At 42.9% G+C, this 26,283-nt stretch overlaps 1 protein-coding gene across 1 annotated transcript in view; it reads right to left on the reverse strand.

Annotated features, from left to right (window-relative positions):
- Positions 1 to 26,283, reverse strand: part of LOC138527267 (galectin-1-like) — a 101,126-nt gene that overhangs the window by 50,121 nt on the left and 24,722 nt on the right. Inside the window, exon 4 of the mRNA XM_069638362.1 lies at positions 25,024 to 25,100. Within this exon, the coding sequence (XP_069494463.1) occupies positions 25,024 to 25,100 (77 nt within the window). The remainder of the gene's footprint in view (positions 1 to 25,023; positions 25,101 to 26,283) is intronic.

The following is a 26,283-nucleotide window of genomic DNA, read 5'->3' on the forward strand; positions in this document are numbered from 1 at the left end:
GGCCAAACATCTGACACAAAGCAGAACGGTGTTTATATGTGTTTGCAATTTATTGGTAACCCCACATTCTAGAATGTTGTTTCATCTCCTACATTGATCATCATGTGTCAGAAAATATTATGTAGTTTAGTTAGACAGGGTGACCCCCCTCCTGCGGAGATAACCTGACCTTCACGCCGCCCAGATGAACCTGGCCGACCAACGTGTCACACGAAGCAGCAGATCTGAACCAGCCTATCCCATGGAGACGGCCCTTATGTCGCTATAATGTAGTTGTATTCTCCACCAATCCTGATGTAACCCTATATCCCTATAGGGAGACGTCAATAGTATGTTTCCAGTCCATATAATGTATGATTTTTGTAATGTTTGCCAGAGCGCTCTCAAGGCAGCAGAGGTCTCTGGATGCTGAATTACATAAACCTTTATTTCACTAACAACCAATCTCTTGGTCTCATTCCCTACTGGGGTGTGTCCTCATTATTTATCTACTATTGCATGTTGGGAATTGAGCACCTTCCCATCTCTCAGAAATGTAACATCCTATGCTGCCTTCCACAAGGGTCTGAAAACCAAGCTATTAAACTAAACATGAGCCTCAGATACACACCACAAGCTTCAACTTGTTCCACGGAATCATTAAGTTGACAGCTCTCCTCTCTGCGTCTCTTTCAAATAGTATTTCAAATCTGTAACTTTGCACTGTTCTGTGTTTTTTCCTGTCTACTGTCACGCTCATGTAACTAAGCAAGCCCTAATGCAACAGTGCCACGATGCCCCAGGGCCGCCTTGTGTGCTTTACAAATGTAAAAAATAAATACAGGCCCATCCCGCTCCTCAATGTGGATGCCAAGCTTTTTGCAGGGGTTTTGGCAACAGGGTTGGAAAGATACCTCCTAAAGATGATCCTCCCTGATCAGACGGGTTTTATCAGGAATAAGGCAGGGGGCAGACAACATCAGTAAAACCATCCATGTGCTGCACTCGCCTAGGGTCAAGGAGCATTGATATTATCGTTCCATGCCGAAAAGGCCTTTGACCGTGTTAGCTGGTCGTTCCTGCGGGGGGTTTTGGAGTTGGCAGGAATAGTAGAAATATGGGCGAACTGGGTTTCGGCCCTATATTCTAGGCCCAGGGTGAAAATAGTAGTAAATGGGTCAGAATCACAACCGTTCGTGTTGGGAAGAGGCACTCGACAGGGCTGATGCTGGTCGCATCCCCTATATGTACTGGTAATGAAACCATAGGCGTTAGCCAGATCCATGGGGTCTGGGTGAGTGGGATGGAAAATAAACAGTCTTTACGCGGATGATGCCCTCCGAGGTCTATGGGCAACTATCCGGTTTCACAGAGAATCTCAATAAATCAGTGGCCCACCTGGTGGGATCTGAGAGGGACCACATTGGAGAGTACACAAAGGGAGTGAGGTTTAATGTTAGAAGCGATGGGTTTCAGTACCTAGGGATGACGATTCTGAGGGACCTTGGTAATCTGTTCAGTAAAAACTCCCCCCCCCACCCCATGGGATGAAGTTAAAACAGATCTCGACCGATGGTCCAGTCTTAACCTGTCCTGGATGGCTAAACTTAATTATATGAGATGGTAGTCCGCCCGAAATTCCTCTTCCTGTTCCAAATGCGGTGGTGTTTCCCCTGGCTTTCTTAGAGACGGTCAAATGCAGACTCCTGAAGTTCTTGTGGGCAGGGAAAATGCTCAGGATAGCATATCAAGGATGAGGGAGGGGTCGGGCTTCTGGACTTGAAGACCTACTATAAGGTGGGCCAGCTACAGATACTCATTGACCAATTAGAGACGCAACCGCAATCTGAAAAGCAATGGGTGGCCATGGACAATTCGATTCTCAGCACGGTCTCCCTGGGTAAATGGCTGTGGGTGCCCCAGAAGGAGATTTTCCAAATAGTGTTGCAGCATCCCCTGCTAGAGGTGATGTGGTCGATTTGAAAGGAAGGAAGTAGTATGAGATGGTTCACAATGTGGCCCTCCCCACTGAGCTGCATCTGGGCCCCCCATTAAGGAATCTGATAGCGGAACCCCTGCAATTTCAGAAATGGTATGAGGCGGGCCTCAGTAGAGCGGGTCAGATTTGGGAGAATGGGGAGTTCCTACCTATGGAGGCACTGGAGAACTGTCTCCAGATAGGTCGACTCTCCCCATTCGCTATTTGCAGTTGAAGGGTGCTCTTCACGACATAAAATGGGTGAACAATTTGCGGAAGGACCTCACGACTTTATAATTATTACTTTTACAGGGCAGAGACACAAAGGGTTGTTTAGTGAGCCCCACTAAAGCATTAAGGGCGGACACCCTACAGGGCCCAGTGACCAGGGGACGATGGGCCAGGGATTTTCAGCAGGAGGTACCTGATGATTTATGGTTGACTATGTGCAAAAGCATCACACACTCCACAGCCTCCCTCCAATATAGAATGCAGGCGATTTAAAATCCTTCATCAGTGGCACCACCTGCCCACCCTCTTGGCTAAATTGTACCCAGGTGTAGACTCACAGTGTTAGAGATGCGACACCGCGGTGCATATTACTACCACATGGTGGGGTTGTTCCCATATTAAGATTAATTGCGGGGAGGTTCTCTCATGGATCAAGGGGATTGATGGGATTTCATGACAGCTGTCCCAATGGGGGCTCTTGTGTGAGGTATGGGATGAAAATGAAGTGTAAGACCTGGGAAATCACATGACCCGCACCATGATAGTGTAGAAACGGAACAGAACCCCTACGGAAAAGGAATGGTAGCGGAAAGTAAGAGGGATTTATGAAATGGAATATTTGACACATATCCTCAATGAGCCCAGGGTAAAGATTGGAGAGATGTGGTTACCCTTTTTTGCTAAATATGGCAGCTAACTGGGTGGACAGACCGAATTAGGGAGGAAAAGCAAGGGAAATGAAGCTGCCTCTACCATTGGTAGTTTCATGTTGTTCTAGGGGCTGGTGCTGACGGGTGAGGGTGGGGAGAATTCATATTGGTGGTCTCGACTAGCGATCTGTTGTTAATGTTGTTAATTTCTGCATTGTCCTTCTCCATGTTATAAAATGCTAATAAAAATTGATTTTCAAAAAAACAAAAAGACAATTCTTAGACCAAAAAAGTAGCAGGGAAGAATTGTGAGAGTCTCCGATCTTTCAGAAAACAGGAAAGAAATGTGAGACTTAGAACTTCAAAACTTATAGTAGGCAACCCTGCACTGCGTAAACCCCAGTGGCCTCAGAAGAGGAATTAAATAGTTCCACCTGGTGTTAGTATACCAAGGGCAGAAGAACATGGCAAGTATGTTGGTTTTGAACAGTATTTTGTCATAAAGGCATCTAGAATCACCGAAAGGTTCCCACAACATCCTATTTGCTGCCAAAGGAAGCTGGTTGGAGCTTAAGCTTGTTGTGAGCTTCCTGGCGTGTGTGTTATAAACACAGGACAAGCAAACCTCATTGCTGAATTGTTACTGCATGCAAGTCAGAAAGGCCTGTACAGTTCTTGTAAGGATCTCATTTACACCATCATGTTTAACTTGGTTCCTCCTAAACGGTGTGACATTCATTTCCTTTGACTAAGAGACACAGAATGTGGATTTATACCGAACTTGGAAAAATAGAAGGTGCAGTATTTTAATGAATTAATCGATCCAACTAGATCGCTTGTCTATTATCAAGGCAAACATATCACATACAACAATGTTGCTCAAATTAGCCTTGACTTTAGTACAAATGAAGAGCCATAAGGTTATAGGGCTATATTTTAATTGGTTGACTAGTGGTGTAATAACAGTTTCAAGAAAATGAGCTTTGGCAGCTGTTGCCGGGGAGACACCCAACAATGAGCACAGAAATGTATGCACAATCACTGGAATTTCTGGTGAAGGTGTAAACCCCCAAATGCCAGTACCATTGCGTGCAAACCCTCTGTAATCTGCCAGGTATGCCTTAACGAAGGGCAAACTGCACATATTCCAGAAGTGACATAGAAGCTCAGAATCTCAGCATTGGATTGGTTAAGTAGTTTCATTGTTTTTAACATGTATGCCCACCATTTGTTATTTTTCAGAAACCTTATGCCTAGCTAATCAATGGTCTCACCCATTATACTTTTGTACTACCCAGTATGATATGATATGGCATTTATAACCCGCCTGTACACAACTGTTTATAGTCGCCACAAGACAAGGGAGGGAAGGCATGGGGAGGACAAGATAAATGATCCTACTAGGCCTTGTGTCATTTGGATCTTGCAAGTGTGACAATAGAAGTGCACAGAGAAGGTGAGCGGGAAGTGCAAAGGAAAGGAAAGGAAAGGGGGAAGTGCGATCAGGGCAGCATGGCTATGAGTGAGTGCAGCCAGGGCATCACAGCTCTGGGTAAGTGCAGGAAGGCAGGCGGTGTATAGAGGTTACATTTACAGCCCCTAAGTGTGAGCTAGGCTAGGAGGCAAAGGAAGACTGGTCGTGGAGGAGCCTGGTACCCAGCGAGAGGCTGAGAGAACCAAGCAACCAGTCGGCGTAGCAGACAGTTTAGTTAGCAAGGGAGTGAGAGAGAGAAAGCAGAAGAGAAAAGTAGGGTCTTAAGCTGCTTCTGGAACTTCAGGTGCTCTGGTGAAAAGTCTGAGGGTGGCAGGGAGGCTGTTGCAGAGTGAGGCACCTGCAGAGGAGAGAGATCCCCACTTTCTACCTGGAGAAGTGTGTCGCGCTCAGAGAGTTGGTGGTAGCTGAGCAAAGGTCTCTAGAAGCGAGGTATTTCGGAAGAGCGAGTTGGTGTAGTGCGAGCCCCGGCCCCAGAAAGCCCTGTGGTCGATGCAGAGGGTTTTGAGCTTGATCCTTGCCGTGACCGGGAGCTAGTGGCCATAGAAAGGATTAGCCTGTGTATTCCTATTGTGCACCATAAGGAACTATTCACTTTCATTCGTTTGGATTCCATAAAATCAAGATAGGAGTTGACTGAAGTTTGAAGGGCTTTGGGTGTTCTGACTAATATAGCTCTGCATCATCCATATATGCTAACCGTGGGGTTTAAGCCCCAGGAAAGTGGGAACATCAGCAAAGCAGACTTGAAGATGTTCTTCCAAGGCATCAGTGTACAGATTGAATAATAGAGGAGCCACAAAGTCAATCCTAATTACTATTTCACTCTGCTATTCTCCTAAACAGAGGTCAAACTGGATCCAAGGTTACACATTGTTCAATGTAACAACAGAATTGCAAAGTAAACTAATGTTTACAACATTCTGCTTTCAGCTTTTGCTGGGTACACGGAATGAGAAAATTAGCGTAGTCCAAAACAAATCTGATGGGTGACGTGTTGCTGCGTTTGCTTGGTGATTGCAATATGGTTTAGCATGGTTTACTTGAAACCAATAATTTAACTCTACTATCTACAGATGGTACCTGGCAGGCAAGTCAGAAAGCGCTTTCGGGTGAACTAGATTAACCCTTCCGCCCACAAGTTTGACTTGTCTTCTTCAAAAGAGCTGAACTTTGCATAAATAATAATGAATACACCAGCCTCTAATAATTATGCAACGTACAGGCCCATTTATGTGTTCAAGGATCAGATAACGTTCTATAAATGAAGGGCTTAATCAAAAAGGCTTTTGCGAGTGCATATTGATTTGCATCTGTAAAAAAGACAGAGAGTGTGATCCTTCCAGAGTCTTTGGATGGAGATGGGAGACATGTCTGCAGACTTTATTTTGTTGCATTTTCTGATTTAAAGTCCCGCCGAGAAGGTCACTTTTTGTGAGAGGTAATCACTTGATTTCTAAGCATGCCTCTTATTTAATGCATAGGGTTTTAAAATGGATCCTGGCTGGGAGAAGCAGCCAGTTACAATCCTTTCGAATGGTGGTAACATGGTCACGTGTGTGGGTGTTTGACTTGGTGAACTGGCCACGGAAAGGGCAGAAAATAGAAACAGGGCAACTAGAATAAGGGTCCAGGTCACCACAACCATCCCTCAAGGTCTGGTTTACACCGCAACCAGTCACCAGGGTCCAGGACACACCAAAAATAGCCCCCATCATCTAAGTCGTGACAGAATCAGTTCTCCGGGTCCATGTCAAACCACAGCCAGCCCATAGGATCCAGTCCTACCTGGATATATATATATATCTCCATTAAAGTCAAAATCACACCTCATCCTGTTCTCACAGAACTACCAGCTCTTTCCCAAAATCAGAAACAATGGTGTGCTACCTCCAACCCTAAGGTCACCCACATACTGCTTGTCCTCCCCTGGACCAGGCTCATGACACCTCTCAACACTGCTCCTCTTCCGGGGTACTCAGTGGCTGAATAGCAGACAGGCCTGTGAGAAAGATCAACAGAACATGCACAATTCAGGTGTGGGTTCAATCAAAGTTTATTTGTAATGTGGATCTTCTTTTCTGATAAGAATGTATGCAACAAAAGGATCACGATGGTTAAAACTCAATGGCCTGTCAATGGTAATACCGATCTTCTCCTGATTCCCTATTCTAAGAGGCAGTCTCATGATTCAAGCTTACAGTCTCGGGGATACAACTCCTAATCAACACCCAGCAGTCTCAGTCCTAGGGATATAGTGTCCTGCTCCCTTCTTGGTGTTCTTAGTCCTAGGGGCCTAGCAGGCTGCACATTTCTTCTCAATTCCTTACCAGCTAATACTCTCTTACATAGGATCATTGTCAAATCTAGATGTCCTCATAATCGAGTTGTGAGTCAACCTTTTCAGCCTTTTTATCCACAACCATCAATGGGAGGAGTTTGTCCATGGCTAACCCACTGTATATGAAAAAACCCTCATCCACGGCTATTGGAAAGCCACTCACCCATCACCACTTACTCGTCCATGAAGGAACCCTCGTCCACGACTGAACAGTCAATGGAAAACACATTAATGAGAAGACTACTCTGCCGTTCATGGGAAAAAACTGTAAATCCCCTACCTAGCCCATCCACGGAGCACAATGATGAGTGGAGCACAGTGATAAACACACCATGCCTCTGTCACAGGTCTCAGTGGCTAATGTTAACCTGTCCCCTGTCTAGAAATGATTAAACCTACAGACATCATTTTACAAGAGGAATTATCTGACATAGGAGACGACATGCCACAGTTTGTGCCCAAGGAGCACAGCCCTGCATGGCACTTGCCCTCGGCAGATACTTTAGACCCCTTTTAAGCCTGTTGATACAGTCAATTGAATGAAGAATCCTGGACAAATTTCAGAGGAGGCAAGGGTCTCGCTTCGCTAAGAAGCTCATATTGTTCCAACTAGGAGTCCCATAATCATCTCCCCACCTCGGGGACGGATGGACACTTCACTACCATGAAGGCAAAAGAGCATCTTGCTCTGCCACAGTTCATAAGCGCACCCTTATTACTGTCTCTGACCTACTGACAAGATCTCGCTGATGACCCCTACAAGGTTTTTTCAGAGCTGGACTTATAAGCATAATCCCACAACACTCACTGCAACAAGATACTGACAAATGCGAGGAGTACGTTGGTCAGTAGCAAAAGAGGCTTGACTCCCCTGGAAGCTCTTCACTGCCAGACGACATCACTTCCTTCCATATAATCATTGCACCAACAATGTTCAATCTCCAAGTATTTTGCACAGAAAAGAAGTCATCGATCTATGAGCATAGGGACAAGATAAGGGGGATGGCCACGGCCATACCCTTTCTAGACACTATATGGGAAGCATGCGAGAAGACCCTGGCCAATCCACTTTCTATTCGTTCCACAACAGCTAGGCCAGGAAAGAAATACAAGGCCCCACAAAACCTGTCTCAGTCATCACTGTGGCCACCAGGAAGAAACTTGTGAATCCTGCTTCATCACTAACGCCCCGCCAGACAAAGAAGGCAGGAAACTCCAAGCTGTAGGCAGGAAAATTTCGGCTTCGTCATAATTCTCTATTAGGACATCCAATGTCCTCACCATGACAGTGCAATATGACAGGAAATTGTGCCACAATAGGTTCAAGTTTGTCTTCCACCTTCTAGCCGGACTGTAAAACGAAGCAAGGGCCATCATTAGAGATGGAGTAGCAACATCTGACCACATGATTAACTCAGCTGTGGAGGCCGCAGAGTCCGGGTCAGGCAGATGGCTCATGGACTGGTCTTCAGGGGCCAATCATGCATGAAGCCAACTTCAGACCTGAAATGCAGCTGCAGATCCTTGATATACCATTCGAAGGACAAAACTCCTTTGGCAAAACCTTTGACGATCACCTGACAGGTATTGTGATGAGTCCTCACAAAGACCCTACCTAAAGTCTCCTCCCAGGTGCCCAGGGGAAGGCAGCTGCTTCCTGATCCTGACCTTGGGGGTGGTATTAGCCTGGAGGATCACCTGGGAAGAGAAGGGCCCCAAGGGAACAGGAGGACTCTGTTGGGTGAGACGCAGTATTTGTCTTCTTCGAAGGATGAAATATCAGGGATACCGTTATATGTAATGAATTGCTGTCAGAGAGAGTTATTATTTCCAAAAGCTAACTATCGTAATGCTGTTGAAAACTATCATAAGGAGTCATATATTAGGAATAATAAACCCCCTCTCAAAGTCATTCACATTCATAGAGGTGAAAGCTCCTGTAGTCAACAAGGGAATGTCAACCGTGAATCTTCCAATGTTAACATCTCAGATTTTGAAATCCCTAAAACTCCTGCACAAACAAACTACTCATTAAATCCTTATAATATTTATTTAGAAAGTGTAAGTAAGGATAGAAATTAAAGTGACAACGATAGTCCCTGTTAAAGAAAGATGGGAACCTTGGGCACTCCAAGTCCCACAATGCCCAAAGTACTGAGACGAAGAAGAGGGCTGCAGAGGCACGAGGCTGCAAGTTGCAGCCTAATAGGATTAATGACCCACACCTGAGGGAAACTGGGAGGCTTAAAAGGCCCCCTCAGGTGCAGGACATAGACAGCAGTAGTAGAAGTTGGAGTGAACATTGTAGCAACATGTTGTTGTGTAAGCAGAAGCTGGAGGAGAGCAGAAACGCTGGGGCCACCGTTGTTTGCCGAACGGATCCCTGTCCTCAGAGGGTCACTACTGTCAGAGACCTTGATTGGAGAGGTTGCGCGGTTGAAAGCATTAGCTTTGGAAGCTTTCCCTTGTAGACCATAGCTGCAGAGGTCACATGGCAGGAAGCGGGTAGTTTGAAAACGTTCCCCTTAGCAAGTCAGGCTCCGGTGGCAGGCGAGCACCGGAGAGCCTTTGGTCAGAGGAGTGCACCTTTTCTGACTGGCACCGGCCATAGAAACCAAGAGAAAGCAGGTTCCTGGGCCGAGTAGAGTGGAAGGAGCAGAGGACCTGGAATCAGCAGAGGGAGCAGATGCACACACCAGACCAGGTGAGTTCACTAGTGTATTGTGACATCGGAGCGCGCTGTGATCACCCGATGGCCAAGAGTGGGGTTACGAATACCGAATTAAAGGCAGAATAATGATCCTTTTGAAAACCAAGCTGGTACAAAGAGGACAAAGTGGCAGAATAAGAAATGGGGAAGCCATTGTATTTATGTGGGTCAGAATAATTGCCAGCAACAAAAGAGGTCAATACTACGAGAAGCCAACACAAATTATTATTTCCCAAAGAGAACTTTTGCAAGGCAAGTTTAAAAGAAGCAACATTGCCAAAGCAAAGAGAGGGCAATAAAGAATGAAGGTGATTGTAAAACCTATCACCAGAGTGTGAAAAAAAAGCAATAGGGGAAACGGACCTCAACAAGCATTGCTTGAGCCAAACAAGAGTAAGAGTGAGAGAAAACTAGTATCAGCATTTGGTTAATACAAGAGTGAGAAGACCAGAGTGGCAGGAAAGCTGCGCTTTTGACAGAAGCTATTTATGGGAACTTTGTTGCAAGACGGGATTTCCTTATCCTTTTGAACTGTTGCTTGAAATCCTGTTGGAATCTGGGGAAGGGGATTCAACCAGGTTATAAGGAGAAACCGTTGTCAGAATTTGAAAATAAGTTTTATGTCTGTTATATTTGAATTGTCATACAATACCTTGTTAATTTTGTTTTATGTATAAGTATGAGGGACAGAATACTTGTTTTCCTTTAGTTTATTTTGATAGGCATGGAAGTTCTCCCCAGGGTAAGGCAGTGAGGCGTTTATTAAATCTTTTGAATTAATAAAATAGCATCTTTTGAAAAACATTTGCAAAGTTGTCCGCCTCACATGTCTGACCCCTCACAGTATTAATTTGGACACTGATACAGACCGGGCCATCAGTTCACTGAGAGACAACTGCAAAGAAAGCTGCACATTTTGTGATGGATCAGGGATGTTTTGTTCAAGCGAAAAGCCATAATCCACACAAAAGGGCTAGGTCAACAAATGAATCTGCGACAGATATTAGCCGTCATCCAGATACACGATACAGAGAGGCAGACATGGGACGGGCCAGACAAGGGCTCAGTCGTCCAAGCAAAATGTACAGGAAGCACCATCCCCTGCCACATCACACCCCCATTGGCGGCCAGATCAACCACCACCGGCATCAATGGCAAAAGATCACATCAGACAAGTAGGTGCTACAAATAATAAACGATGGACAAAACATCAAGTTCCTCACCTGGCCACCAGCCATACCCCCACGTGCACGCAATACATGCCACCGGGCCCTGCTCAAGCTAGAAGGGGACACATTTCTACAAAAAGCCACTTTAAAGGCTATTCTTCACAATGAAGGAGGGATGAGATTCTATATACGCCGTTCAAAATGACCACACCCAAACAGGGCCTTCCTTGGCTTCAGAAGGCGATCTTCTAGCTACAATCCACCTACAGGATGTATATTTCCACATACCCATTCATCCAACGCACAAGCACTACCTGGGTTTACAGTAGGAGACAAGTATTATCAGTTCCGGGTGCTTTGGCCTAAGGTGAATACCAAAGATCTTTACCAAATGTCTTGCCCCGGTGGCAGTACACCTAACAAGAGCAGGTGTACAAGTCTTTCTGTACCTTGGCAATTAGCTCATTAAAGCAACCTGAAAGGTACAGAAAACCAGAGTGGTCCATCAGACGAAAGAGACCATCAGAAATCTAGTTTTTCTCCATCAATCACAAAAGGTCAGTAGTTATGCTGGCGTAGAACGCCCTTTTCCTAAGCACAGAATTAGACACCCACATTCTGCAAGTCAGACCTTTATCCAAGAGCAGAGCAGCTCTCCCATCCGGTCAATGGGTTCTTAAAAACACTCACGTGCGTCACTACAAATCCCTGCTGGGCATTTTGTTATCATGTATATTTCTAGTTCCTACTTGCAGGTTGAGAATGAGAGCAATCCAGGAAGAACACGACCGACAATGGATTCAAGCATCGGGCTCGTGGGAAGAAATTGTACATTGGTCACACACTTTCCACCATACTCTACATTCCTGGTGGGTGGACAAAAAACCTAGAGCAAATCATGCCTTTTTCAGGCCCCCACTTCCAAGCTTCTTCTCGGGACAGATACGTCAATGTCAGGATGGGGAGCCCATCTTGCGCACTTGCAGGCCAAGGGCACATGGTCCACCCAAGAGTCAGAATTGTACATCAATATCCTTGAATTAAGAGCCATTCAATGGGTTCCGGAACACTTTCAACCGGTCCTCACAGCGAAGGTGGTCACCGTACAGATGGACAACAGAACCTCAACGCATGACACCAACAAGCAAGAAGGTATCATATCTGCACTGTGGTCTGCAGGGACACAGCAATATTCTGACAGATCAACTGAACAGGGACTTTCACCACATCCCACAAATGGCAATTTGTATGGGTTGAGGTCCAATGAATTTTCAAAAGATGGGGACTCCCCCACACTGATCTGTTTGCCACCAGGCACAAAAGCGAATGCCCTCTCTTCGAATTCATTTACCTAGAAGAGGACTCATTGGGGGTTGTCTTCTCCCTAGCATGGACTGGCAAGTCCCCAGATGCCTTCCTGACGATGACCTGGTTAGTCAGGGCACTGAGGCAAGCAGGAAAACAACCCTGCAGTATGATTTTAATAAAACTGGCATGGGCACAGCAAGTATGGTATCCAATTCTCCTGCACACGGCGAGTCCCACACCCACCCATATCAGAGTGCACCAAGCGCTAGTATTGCAAGACAACAAGCAAATCCTTAACCACGCCGGCGCGTTTCTCTCTCTCAGAACTTGCTTGTTGAACTACAAAAACACACCAACCTAACGTTGGCAGGCAAATATTGCGATATTATTTGAGAATCCAGGGTGCCCCATGCATGCCATATGGAAAGGAAGAAAACCAGTTTACAACCTGTGGTGGGACACAACAGCTGGACCCTTCATCTGCCATAGTAAGCAAATTGCTGCCCGACCTGATTCACTTGGCTACAGCTGTCCGGTCACAGGATTCTGTCAAGGTTAATGTCCCAGACATCATGCCTTAATCCTGAGGTCCTGGAGTTACATCCTCTGTCTCAAACCCTGCAGTTAAAACCTTCATAAAGGGTTTGCCAGCGACCTTCCCAGACGTGCCACCTATATATATATATATATATATATATATATATTACACGGCCACAGTAGTGGCTGTGTAGTTATGGTTAAGTTGCGGTTTCCATAGGAAGAGCACTTTGTGGGCGGATTATAACTTTGCTCCCCCTGGACGAACCCTCACCAACCTTTGCAAAGGAAGTATGTGTGCCACTCTGAACTTGTTTGCAAAGTTTGGAGATGTTTGGTCCAGGGGGCAAAAGTTATAGGGCGGGTCCCAAAACGTCTTTTTTTCCCATAGACTGAATGGGGGAAAAAACTTTGTGCACGGCTACAGTTCAAACCGCTGGACGGATTTTCACAAAATCTGCAGCAGGTACAGGGGCTTGGTCCACAATGCATGCTTTTGTAAATTTGGTGACCTGCCGTGCTGTACTTTTCTTTTAAATTATCAAAAAGTAGGTCTGAAAAAATTAGTGATATCCATGTCCGCTTCGCGGTCACACTTACCTGTTCATTCCACAGACAAGATACCGATTGGCTAAGGGGCTGGCGTCATGACCGCGGACACGCGACGTCTCTGCCCATTGGCTGCTGCAAGACGTGTTTTGCGTCAGATTGTTTGGATGCGGCCGACATCTTGATCCGCTGAAAGCGGAGCAAGAACCATCGTACACATGCTCTATTTATAAAACTGTTTTGCTGTGTCACAGACCGTTGGGAAAGGTTCAGACAGTAAGACATGGGTGATCAATGAATTTGTTATGGGGGTCGGTCTTCATGATGTTCTTTCCATGGACAGCTTGTACGCACAGAAAATGAGGGGTGTAATAATGATAGCTTTTCAGTCCATGCAGTGGACAGGAAACTTCTAACTGTTGAAAGCACACGCATAGTGGTAGCCAACATTGAAATTGACAACATGCCGTGATTGCATTACTTTTCCCGATGCCTATTATTATATTCATTAGTGCGCCGCCATGGGTGTCACATGCAACAGTGGTTGTGGCCAGGGCCTAGAGTCTTGGATGCATGGCCGTCGGCAAAGGCCGAAGGCCTTACTTCCAAGACTGTTTAGGCCCTGGCCACAACCACCGTAGCATGTCACACCCATGGATACACCTGTAGTATTGCGTTTCAATTGGCAAGTTGTGGGGTGTGCGTGCAATCTTGGGTGCAATGCCGAAGGCAATGCACCCAAGAACAAAGTTATAAGTACTAGACATGGAAGCCACTGCACAGCCATCCCATGTAAAATCTATGGATATACAGCTAGGAGTGAAGCCTCTGGCCAGAAGCACTGAAGGACACCAGTCCTATAGCAAAACCCCTACTCCCACACATCACTGAGGTGGTTGTGGAGAGACCCTGCAACCAATAACACAGCTATGATCTCTTCATGATGTATTTCCTATGCCCACCTTGTATGCACAGAAAATGAGGGGTCCAATAAGGACAGTATTTTAGTCCATGCAGTGGACAGGAAACTTCTAACTGTTGAAAGCACACGCGTAGTGGTAGGCAACATTGAAATTGACAACATGCCGTGATTGCATTACTTTTCCCCGATGGTTATTATTATTATAATCATTAGTACGCCGCCATGGGTGTCACATGCTACAGTGGTTGTGGCAAGGGCCTAGAGTCTTGGATGCATGGCCGTCGGCCGAAGGCCAAAGGCCTTACTTCCAAAACTCTAGGCCCTGGCCACCAATACTTCAGCATGTCACACCCATGGATACCCCCTTACTAATGCGTATCGATTGCCTGGTTGTGGGGAGTGTGTGTACTCTTGGGTGCAAGGCTGAAGGCCATGCCCCCAACAACAACACTATAACCTCTTCACTTACAAGTCCACATGGGTTTCATGTAGTGCGGTGGTTGTGGACAAGATGTGTACTTTTGGATGCATGGTTGGAGGCTGTATGCCATACACCCAAGCATGTACCCAACAGGAAACTTGTAAGCACTGCAGTTATAAGACACTTCACAACCATATATTGAAATGTATGGCCATACACCTACAATGTTAGGCCCCTCGCACAAACAGTGCAGCATTTCAGAGCTACAGAGACACCCCTAGTATTGAACATCAGTCAGGTGGCTGTGGGGAGAGTCCGCAGTCATGAGTGCATGGGCGCAGGCCATGCACCCAACAGCACAGTTATATGCAGTGTACTTACAAGGCACAATGGGTACGATATGGTGTGGTAGTACATCACTCTGGCGGCTATGGGGAGGGGCTGCAATCATGGGTGCATGGCCAAAGGCCATGCCCACAAAAGTAGATTTGTTCGTAGTGTACTTATATGCCACAATGGATGTCATATGGTGTGGTAGTAGTGGCCAGAATGCAGAGTATTTGAACAAAGTAATAAGCACTGCAGTTGTAAGTAACTACGCATTTTAAATACTGTATACCCATACATTCATAATGCTATGGCTTCAAACTCACCTCTGTAGCCTGTGGCTACAAACTACTGCATCATATCACAGCTATTGGTACACTTGTACTATGCAACATCATTAAGATGGTTGTGGGGAGTGCGTAGCGTTTTGGGAGCATGGTCAAAGGCCATGCTCCCAAAACCAAGTTTGTACATAGTACAATGACAAGGCACAATGGTTCTGATATGCTGTGGTGTTTCTAGCCAGGACCCAGACTCTTGATTGCTTGCCCAAAGGCCATGCACCCAAGACTGAAGTCATAAGCAGTGGGGTTACAAGTGAATATGGGTGTGGTGTAATGCGCTTGTTGTGTTTGGCGCCCTAGTGTCTTGCCTGCATGGCTGCAGACGCTGGTCCGAACAGTAAATTTATAAGTAGCTAATTTACAAGGACCATGATTTTGATATGCAGCAATGGTTGTGGCTAGGACCTATACTCCTTGTACCTTGGTCGTAAGACGTACATGGTAGGTTACACACCAGAGATGCAAGGGCCAGCCTACAGGCACTGCAGCATATTAGTACCATAGATCAGACGTGTAGATTTGCATGTGTAGAAAATGATTGCCAATATACTTACTCCTTACTTTGTTCAGAATCCACATACAATTTTTAAATGGTTATTGTACTGGTATGTTAGTCTTTGCATTTTTTGAAAATTTACTACATTTCTTAATAGACAGTTTACCTTTTTTTTTACCCTCATATTTAGTTTACAAACCAGTGTACTGTGCATTGCGCTCAGTTTCTGTGTTTGCTTTTCCAATGCTTGGGTCTGGGGAAAAAAAATCCTTGTTGGATTAAAAAAACCTTCATTTACTATGGTAGTAACTACTTCCTTGTTTCCTTTGAGTGTTTCCTTCATCTTTCTGATTAATGTTATGTTTGTTGCCTTCCTGCCGATTTTTACCAACAGTTAGATACCTGTAAGCGTATTCTAACTGTGCATTTGTTCCTACAGCTTCATGATATTCATTCATTTGTGTCGTTGTTATATCCTGTTTCCTTCATCTTTTCCATTAATGTAATATTTGTTGTCTTCCTGCCGATTTTTACCAACAGTTAGATACCTGTAGGCGTATTCTACCTGTGCATGTGTTTCCAACGATCTGTGATATTCATTTCTTTGTGTCATTCTTCCAACCTCTTGGGTAGTTAGATACCTGTTGGCATATTCTAACTGTTTGTAGTCTTTCCCATAATTCTTTTTTTAAATCTTGAAGTACACATTATTTCATACATTTTGGCATTAAGAACATTAAATACGCATTTGTAAGATTAACTGGCAATCTCTGCTTTAGAGTAATGGTGCTATCCTTACATTCAAACCATCCACAATTCTTTTTAATGTATGCAGTGTAGTGACCTGCATTGGTTGTAGCTCCTGCATGGTAGATTATACCTACTGTTGTAAAGGTTTTCTTTCCAAGTGACACTTGACAGTGTGTGAATCCAATCAGTTTGCAATTGTTTTTGGTGCCATCTGGATTACAACGTAGAAGCATAAGTATTATGTAGGCACTATGTGATTGTATCAGTAAGGTGGAGCGATTGTCTGAATTGCAAAGAGTACATAATCTGCCATGGTTTGTTTTTTTGTACAAGTTGCTGAAATGGAATGCTCTCACAATTTGGTATGTAAACATACACAAATCGCTCATTTGGGATTTCTTCCTGTATCATTTTGCTACAGAGAGTGCATGTGTGTTTCCACATGTACGAAATCTGGAAAATTTTATTTACAGATATGCTTTTGTTTTCCAACACTAACAGTATGTACATTAGAAATTCTTGTGGATCTTCTTGTGAGTTCATGGTCATTCTCACCACTCCAGCACAGTTGTCCAATTGCTGCCTCACACCATGAACACTGTATGTGTTGTCAGGATTCCTTGTTGCATTTCTATGCAGCACTAACATTTTCAAACACAACTGGTCTGTACTGTGGAGGTAAATATTGTTAACAATCGGTGGCAATTGAAATAGAATATCATTTTCTTCATTTGCATAGCAACTTACCCCACTTTCGTTTGCAAATTTGAATGGTCCAGCAAGTTCTGTATCTGAGGGCATTTTTCGGAATTTCTGTTGCTTCTTTGCCGACGTCCCTGGTTTACATTCCATAGTAGGTTCTTCTATGTTTGCAGTAATTGATGAAAGTTTAGCTTCTTTTCTTTTCTTTCCGGAATTTGCTGTTGGATTCTGTTGCATTTCTGTTTCATTTAGTTTTCTTTTACCGCGTTTTACTTTAACTGAAACGGGGTATTGTTTCAGATGAGGGGTGTACAGTGAACACAATCTATTGTATTCTACAATGCAAGGAATATCAGCTTTGACTTTACTTGCATCAAAGTTCATTAGCAATAGACCGTCAAGTGTACGTAAGCGTGATAATGCTATGTAGCTCATGCCTTCCTTAAAGACTGTGTTTCCTATATCTATCAATGCTTTGTCTAGGGTAAGACCTTGGGATTTATGAATGGTAACTGCATATGCAAGAGTTAGAGAAAATTGCTCTCTACCTACATACATGTCTTTGAAGAGAAGGAATCAAGCAATTGAGCCCCCTAACCTTTTCACTTCTGAAAGTTTATCAAAGCGAATATTGACAAACTGAATGTTGCTATCACATGGGTATGACTGAAAGCCAACAACTGTGCCCAGTGCTCCATTAACTAGCCCTTGCGCTACGTCAAGGTTACATTTAAGCATTACTCTACAATTTAAGGATAATTTCAATATTTTCTCCAACCCAGCTATGTTGGAGATTGAATTTTTTAAACTATTTAGTCTTGTTGTGGTTTGCTCACACATGGGTACTGTCATACCATGTACGTCTAGTTTGTCTGTGGCACTAATTTCCAGTATTGGTTGCTTCTTGCGATAATACTCCAACTCTACTACTCTTTAAGATGTTGGCATAAGTGAGATCTGCAGATTGCTGCATGTTCTCAGTTAATTCTCTATATTGGAAATGTTGCCAAAGGTTAACATTACCTATGCTACCAACAGTTTTCCGGCAGAGTTTGTGGCCTAAGGTTTTAAAAAGTGGTTCACCTTTCACTGGTGTCAATTGTAGAAGATCTCTGAAAATGATAATGTGTTTCCCTGCAAAGAGTTCTTTGTTGTTACTTTTAAGTACTTCTTGCAATCTGAGATGAATCAAAGCCAACATTAGGTTGGAGATCATGCTCACTTCATCTATTAGTAGCATTTTCATTTGTTTCAATACTCTGCGTAATTCCATTGCAGCTTCTGCAGAAAGTTTGCAGTAGTCTAATTTATTTTGATGTTCTACTGGAAGCAGTAGCAATCGGTGTAAAGTGACACCGACTATGTTGTAGGCAGCTAGACCTTTGGGGGCCGTAGCAACAGCTGGCAGTTTGTTGTTTGTCAATTGTTGAATGAACTTGCTGATGATTTTGATTAAGAATGTTTTCCCTGATCCAGCTTCACCACTGACGTACAGCAGTATAGTTTTCTATTTTTGGCAGGTACATTCTTTATTTTCATGTTGTACACCATGTACAATTAGTTTTGTTACATCTTCAAAAATGGTGCACTGATCGTTGTTAAGTTTTGCTTGTTGTACAGTTAAGTCTTCTGTATCTTCTTGATACTGATACATGGTGTTTTTTACTTCTGCCATAGTTACTTCAGCCTCATTTGCTATTAGTGGTTGTCCTAGTGGTTCTTGACTTCCTGTTACAGAAGGTTGACTATTGTTGGAAGAGCCCTTATCTAGTTGGGCCTGAAGTAGTTCTTCCTGTTGCTGCTCATTGTGTAACATTGTTTTATACTGTGTAAAGTTCACATTGATGATAGCGCTTTCATTTGCTTTGAAAGCATCTTCATAGTAGTCATAGTCATCTAGTATGTCTTCCTCTTTTCTCCATGGTTTGAAAAGTTGTAACAGAGACATGTAATATACTTCTTTCTGTTGAGGACTTTTTAATTACAATTTTACATGATTAATTAAGCTTCGTTTGGTTAGTTTCACTAAGCTCCCTTCACAATCGGTCACTCTATATCTACTTTTACTTTAATCCGGTTTTACATTATTTTTGTATGCAAAGTTTTGAGCTATGTGGTATAGACATGTGCTTTCCAGAGTGCTACTCCTGTTTGAATAGTATGTGTCCAGTAAATTGTTTTTCAGAATGTCTTGGCTGTTGGGATCATTTCTGGCAATTGTTTCTATATCCTCATATGATTTTAGCACTCTTTTTCTAGATGTTGCAGGACCAAGACTGAGCCATACTATGTTGTCTGATTTTCCATACAAAGCAATACTGGTTAAATGATCTGCTGCTTCATAGGTGCCACATTCTCTATGAGAGAGCATTTTTATGCCTAGGCTGTACAATTTCTGTGGTAATGTTTTGTCTGATGCTAGGTCATCCCAGAGGTTTTGAAGCTCTGTTTTTCTGCTTTTGTTAAGTAGGCTGTAACATATCGTGCAACAGCAGTGAAATTGTCTGCAATGTACTGCATATCCATGTTTGCATTCCATAAGAGGGCAATGATTACATTGAAATCATTGATATATTTTGATTCTTCCCTTCTTTTTATGTAATTCGTGTTCTTAGGTGATTTACCTTTAACACTCTGTCGAACTGAAGACATGAAGTTGTTTACTTCACCTGTTTCTGTAACTGGTCTAGGGAAACCAAAGCGGCATTTGGTGTAGTATTTACCTTTGTGTTTGTATTTGCGGCAACAATATTTGCCACATGTGTGTCTTTGAAATTGTAAAATCTGCCCATGCAGCTCACTATGTGTCTGTTCAGAAGGGATTTCACAAGTGACATATTTTTGGATAAACTGCAAAACAGTGCTGTCACTGTCGTGACCACATTTCGGTGCACCTTTGATCCATAACAGCATGTGAATATGTGGTGCTCCTCTCGCTTGATATTCTTTTCTCCAAAAGAAGTGCTGCACTTCTCCAAGGGGAGGAACAGTTTTATTGCAAATAAAGTGTAGCATGGCAGTGAAACGATGATGGAAATATCTTGACACATTAACTGGATCTAGAGAGCAAAGTTCTCCAGGTGTTACTATATCTATGTTGTTTTTGTTGCTGTTTGGTATGCGTAGGAACTCATGTAAATCTTTCCCTGCATATTCGGCACAACTTAGCGTAACAAACCAAGTCGGTGGTCCTAGGTTTCTGATCATACAACGCACGTCTATGTGCCGTCGGAACCAGTATTCCTTTGTACCATGCATGTTTGCAAACAAATTTGTTATACTTGATTGTAAAACCTCATCTTTTTCCTGTACTTTTTGTATTAACTGTGTAGCTGACATATTTTGAAAGTGGGTACCAGATTTAAGAATGTGTGCAACTCCGTAACATAGTGCTGCTAATTCACTTTCATAGAGTAGGTGGAATATGTATTCCACATTTTGTCTAAATCTGGGATCTTGCGAATACATTTGTAATGAACAGTATTCTGATGCCCCAATCTGAGTGGGTCTATCATCGTGTCTTCCACCTTTGCCAGTAGGAAATAGCAGTAGAAAGGCACGTGCTTCTATACTTTTTTCCCATATACTCATTGGTGACCCTTTGGTTTGTCGCATGTGGTAAGTATCTAGTGCATCATCTATGCTTTCATTGGAATGCAATGGATGAATTGTGTAATGGTCCAAAAGAGTGGATACTGTAGCAGGATCCAGAAGTTCGAATTGTCCAGTTTCCGATGGCTCTTGAATTATTTCAGTTGTTTCCCTTAAGCTTTCATCAATATTTATTTCCTTGTAGTACTCATTATTTTCTTTTAGCTATTGCAATGCTTGTCTAACTTTGTGTAAGTCTACAAATTGTTGCCAAATTTTTTTGTCCTTTGTTGGTACTCCATTTACCAAGACTATTAAAGAATGCTCTATTGAACGTTTCACTCCTAGAGTGTGTACATTTTCCATTAGATCTAATGGCAAATACACTACTTTGCCACGAATGCCTTTCATCAATTCAGAGGAAGGTAAATTTGCTGTTTTTGGATGAAGGCGTATAATTGCTTGAAATGCGTGAACTGTTTGAATTATTATGCTCTCATACAAATTGAGCTGCTGCCAGATTTTTGGTAATGGAAACAATTCTAAATTATTTGTAATAGCATGTGAAGGAGTGTGGTTGTTGTCTAATTTTGTAGTACAGTAACTGCAAAATATTAGGTGTTCAGTTAGCTCATATTTGTTTTCTGCTAAAAGATAGAGAGCTCATTCAAACCATTTAGAATCTTCATTGTCTTCTATTTTGTATGCTATGTCCACATTTTTTGTGTTCCTTTTGTAAAACTTTCTGCAGCAACACACACACATGGTTTGGTACTTCAGCCGATGACCTTTTAAATTTTACTATTTCTTTTCTGTATGTGTGTAGTAGAAGGTTGGTATGTGCAGAATTGTTGCTACTATGTTCTAAAACTGTTGCATTTTGTAAGTGGCTCTCACTTCCAAAATACTTTCTCTGAATACGGTCAATTTCTTCTTGTAAGTATTTGGGTGTACCATGCAGAAGAGTGGTATTTAAGTTGCCTAATTCTGAAGCTGGACTTTTTGCATAGTATATTTTATACACTAGATTTTTTACATTGGAATGATGTATTGATATCCTTTTGATAGCATGAAAGTTGCTTTTGAAAATAGGTCCAGAAATGCAGGCTAATGAATGTCTTTTTAGTCCTGTGTATTTCCACACTGGACAAATATCCATATTTTGCAGCACTTTCATTTTACTTCTCTCTTTACCTTTTACATATTGATTAAGGAACTGACATAAAGATTTGAACGCTTTGTTTGGAATGGTACACATTGATGTGCACAGCCATTTGTATACTGCATGGTGTGGTTCTGCTGAATCGAGAGGTAATTCCGAGTTTTCAGGGAATACATTTGTAAGCAGTGTTTCTTGTTCCATGATGGTAGTATTGATTTTCTCATACCCTCGTCCACTGCTATGGATGGCAATTGTGTTTTTTTGCTTTTGTTTGTATGCTTCTTCATTAAAATATGGTTCTGTGGTTGTTGTGTGACTCCATTCACAACCACAAACATGTAAGAAATTATTTTTGTTCACATTCTGTTTATTGCTCAGTTTCTTTTGTAGTTTAGTACTTAGTTTTGTTAGTGCTTTCATCCTATTTAACACTAATATAAACAACTTTCTTTTGAGAAGGATTTCACTGTCCACAAGACCTTGTAGGATTAACTGTCTACGGTAGGTTTTAAGGGGTGAGGATGATTTCGGTCCTCTTCTTAGTAGATTCTGAAGGACTCTGTGACAAAACATTTTTGATAAAATACTTTTTTTACTATGCGTTCTTGTTACACTATCAGGATTATTAGGAGCATTGTTAACTGTAACTTATTTTTGTGCATTGAAAAATGTATCCCTGGTGGTTTTATTCACTGACAATCACAATATAAAAATGGAATGTTTCGCCCACATGTATGTTTCGATGCGCGTCTCTGTGAGTGTGACTCACTGTATGTGCAAGTGCATAGGGACATTATTACGCTCATCTGGTATCCACAAGGACGCCACCCAGCCGGGTTACTTGCTAATATACTTCTCAGTGGTGCCCAGATGTGGTCTGCAGGGAAGGTTCCGCCTAAAAATATAGGAGGACTGTGTTCAGGACTGGCCGACCGGGGTAAGTATCCTCCCTCCACCCCGGTATGATTTCAGCTGCTCTGGGGCCCTCTCCTCACCTTGTGGTAGAGTTAGACGTGCTCTCCGTCCTGCCTTCTTGCAGGGGCGCGTTGTCTTTCGTGGGCGTGTGAGGTCCAGTTACTTCACTGACGCCGCCCTGTTTGATATCGTTCAGGTAGGTCTTATTGCTGTTCTTTAGTATTGTTGCTATCCTGCATGCCTTTCTTTGTTTAATAATGTCTCTTTTTCTCCCTTAGGTATGCAGAGCTTCAGCGTGGCGAACTGGCTTGGTTGAGCCTCGCTGGTAAATGATGGCGCATTAAGAGTGCTATGATGTGGTAAGCGCTATGCGCAGCGCTACGATGTCTTGCCTTTGCTAACCTGTTTTTTCCTTCTTTCCTTGTAGGTTGCGGTGTTCTTCAGCGGGTGTGGAATTTCCAGAGTGGTGCCAGCCGAGAGGCGACCAGCCAGGTAAGCCTTTAGAGCAGTTCATAATTTGCAATGTCTCGTATGCTTTCTTTAATGTTGCCTCTATCTTCCTCTTTCAGGTCGTTCAATCCGGGAGGCGTACAGATTCAAGGAAGCTGTTCTCAGGAGCTGCGAGTAGCTAAAGATGAAGACTGCAGGTAAGATGCTGCTGCTAATGATGTTCCTTTTGTCTCCTTGCAGGTTCTGCTTCTCTGAGGTTCGTGGGTATAGCTGGACACAGTGAGCGTCATGTTGCAAACTGCAAAGCAACGCGAAGCGTGTTGTCTTGCTCGGGTGTGGTGGAAATAGCCCCAACAAAATAGTCCAGGTAAAGTAGTCCCTAGGCTACCACACCCAAAACACTGTACCGCATGGCTTAATTCCTAGGAACCAAGTTATGTGGATGCCTCCGTGTTGGCTGACAAACACAATAAAGTAGTTCCCAAGCACATGTTTTTCATGGTGTATGAGCCTTTCGCCATAGGTGCCAGGACTGGCCCCAGGAGGGATTTTGAAGAGGATGCCAGGCTCTAGAAGCCCGAGTCCTGACTCCACCTGGCCAATGGGTTTGCCAGAGGGGGTTTTGGGCGAGGGTCGTGACAGGCATCCCCTTTGTTTCATGGTGAGCAATATTTCACCAGCATTGTGGAAGTGAAATAAAGTGACATATTTTGGGTGCATCTTCAAGAAAGTACACTAGGAATGCTGACACATTTTTTTGATAGCAACATCATTAAAGTGATTAATTGTGAAAATGCCCGCATATTTGGTTTTCGCAGCATCATGGAAGTGATTTACAATTGTAGTGCTGGCATGTGTTTTGGACACTGTATTATGAATGTGATTTACAGTTTCAATACTGGCATATGTTGCAGGGGCAACATCATAAAAGTGATTTACAATATGAATACCGACATACATTGTGGCCACAGAAAAGTTATATACAGTGCCAATACTAGCATAAATTATGGGTGCTATATCATGGAATTGATTCACAGTGGCAATGCCACAATACCTTGTGGTTACAGCTTTGTGAAATAGATATACCTTGGCAATGCTGGCATGTATAGCGGGTGCAACATCTTGTAAGTCATTTACAGTGCCAATACCAGCATACATTATGGGGGAAGCTTTATAAAAATGATTTACCCTAGCAATGATGGCATAAATCGTTGTGCCACAGCTCCATGAAACGATTTACTTTAATAAAACCAGCATTTATTGTGGGAGAATCATAATGAAAGTGATTTACAGTGGCATTGCTGGTATACATTGTGCTTCAGCATCATGAAAGTGATTTACTGTGGCAATGCTGGAATGTATTCTCGGCGGATGCACCATCCTGACCCTGATCATTGTGATATGTTGTGAATGCTGCTTCTTGAAAGTTATTTGTAGTAGCAATGTTTGCATATATTTGTTAGCACAGCATCATGAAAGGGATTTACAATGGTAATGCTGGCATATATTGTGGGCAGAGCATCATAAAATGCTTTTTAACTGTTGGTTACCTGGCATGTATTAGCATTGCTTTTACCCCATTTTTCTCAGACAGAAATTGTGCTTTAATTGCACCATTTCAACTCATTATTTCAAAAAATGATCTTGAGTGGAGAAGCCCCCTCACCCATAATTTATGTTGTGCTACCTTACTAGGCTCAGTCACGCACACTAATTTTGGAAGCTATTTAGCCCATGCATTGCAAATATTCATCGGCTAAACTGATTGTTATTAATTAGAACGCTTGTGCCCCCTAGGAAGGCAGTCCCCTGCCTCATCAGCACCAGAAACTGCCTTATCCACTGCTTACATTCATGTTCTCAACCTCATTTAAGTACTGGGTAATGAAAGAGGGACAAAGTGGTGATGCTAATCTGTGCATATTGCACATTACAAATCGCTACTAAATCAGTACATGTTCTGCACAACAAACACTCATCAATAGATTTGGGTACATACCTCTCTACATCAGCTGGTACATTGAAGTCCACTATCAATCGTTTCATAGGTTGCAAAGGACCACATAAATCACGGTGCTGTGGAAGAAAGCATATCATTAATACAAATGTGTATTCATGATACCCACCATTTTTTCTTCAAAATGTTTATGATGTTTCAACACCTATTTTTGCTCACAAAAGTTCATTAAAGTTGGCACATCGAAAATTCCACCTGATCACACCTGCATATTACTATATGATAAAAGGCCAGATATGTTTGTCCGAAGCAGGCATGCGCCTGCTTCGCCTGTTACCACCAATAGAGGGAGCTGTTGCCTTACGCATACAACAATATAACTTCATGTTGCACAGTAGAGACTGCCTGCTTCACCTATTATCACCGCTACAGGGAGCTGTTGCCTTATGCATACAATAATAAGACTTCAAGTTGCATACACTAAGAAAATATATACATTAAAAAAAACATATAAACACAAATTCATTATATTAAACACTATTTCTCCAACAAAATAAATTACTTTTTTCCCCATCCAGAGAGCTTTCTGTAAATACAATTAGTTTCACCATATCACTCTGCCACAATGTCTCTATTCACACTCTGAAAATGTCTTTCCTCACACACTTTGGCCCGTGTACATGGGCTGTTCCACAGGTAAAGATTATATTCTGTAACTGGGATAAAAAAAACAGAAATATGCAAGAAAATAATAAAGTAGTTACTAAAGCTTAATTTAAGAAGGCAGTGTCAGTGCTCACAAATAGATTAAATAAACACTCACAGTTCACATAATGCACTCATTACAGTTAAAAAATGATCATGTTTAATCTGCTTTCAGAATAGCAGAACAGCTGAATAGAAGGTGCCGAGGCAGAACTTCCATTTACAATCCATACATCCCCAGAAAATTCACAGGGAAGCTGTGCATTTCAATTATAAATGGTACCCCATGAAGGGTGTGTCAAGCTTAACACTACTGCTGCTGAGTCAAATACACTACCTGACAAGGAAATCCATCTACGCATGTAAAGTGAGGTAGGCAAAATGTGCAACTGTGATGACATACAAATTGCACATGGATGGGGATTCACAAAGGACCCCTTATGCACAAGGCACAATTTGCACCTATTGTATGTTACATGGACCTTATTCATAAAAAAGAGAAAATTACCAGGCACAAGTCTGAAGAGTGGGTCCCAGGAATGGCCCTTATGACCCCTACGTGAATGTCAGCTCGCAGGATAAGGAATGATGTCACCG

This window comes from Ambystoma mexicanum, chromosome 14, assembly GCF_040938575.1.
Source record: "Ambystoma mexicanum isolate Mex_15411 chromosome 14, UKY_AmexF1_1, whole genome shotgun sequence".
NCBI classification, from domain to species: domain Eukaryota; kingdom Metazoa; phylum Chordata; class Amphibia; order Caudata; family Ambystomatidae; genus Ambystoma; species Ambystoma mexicanum.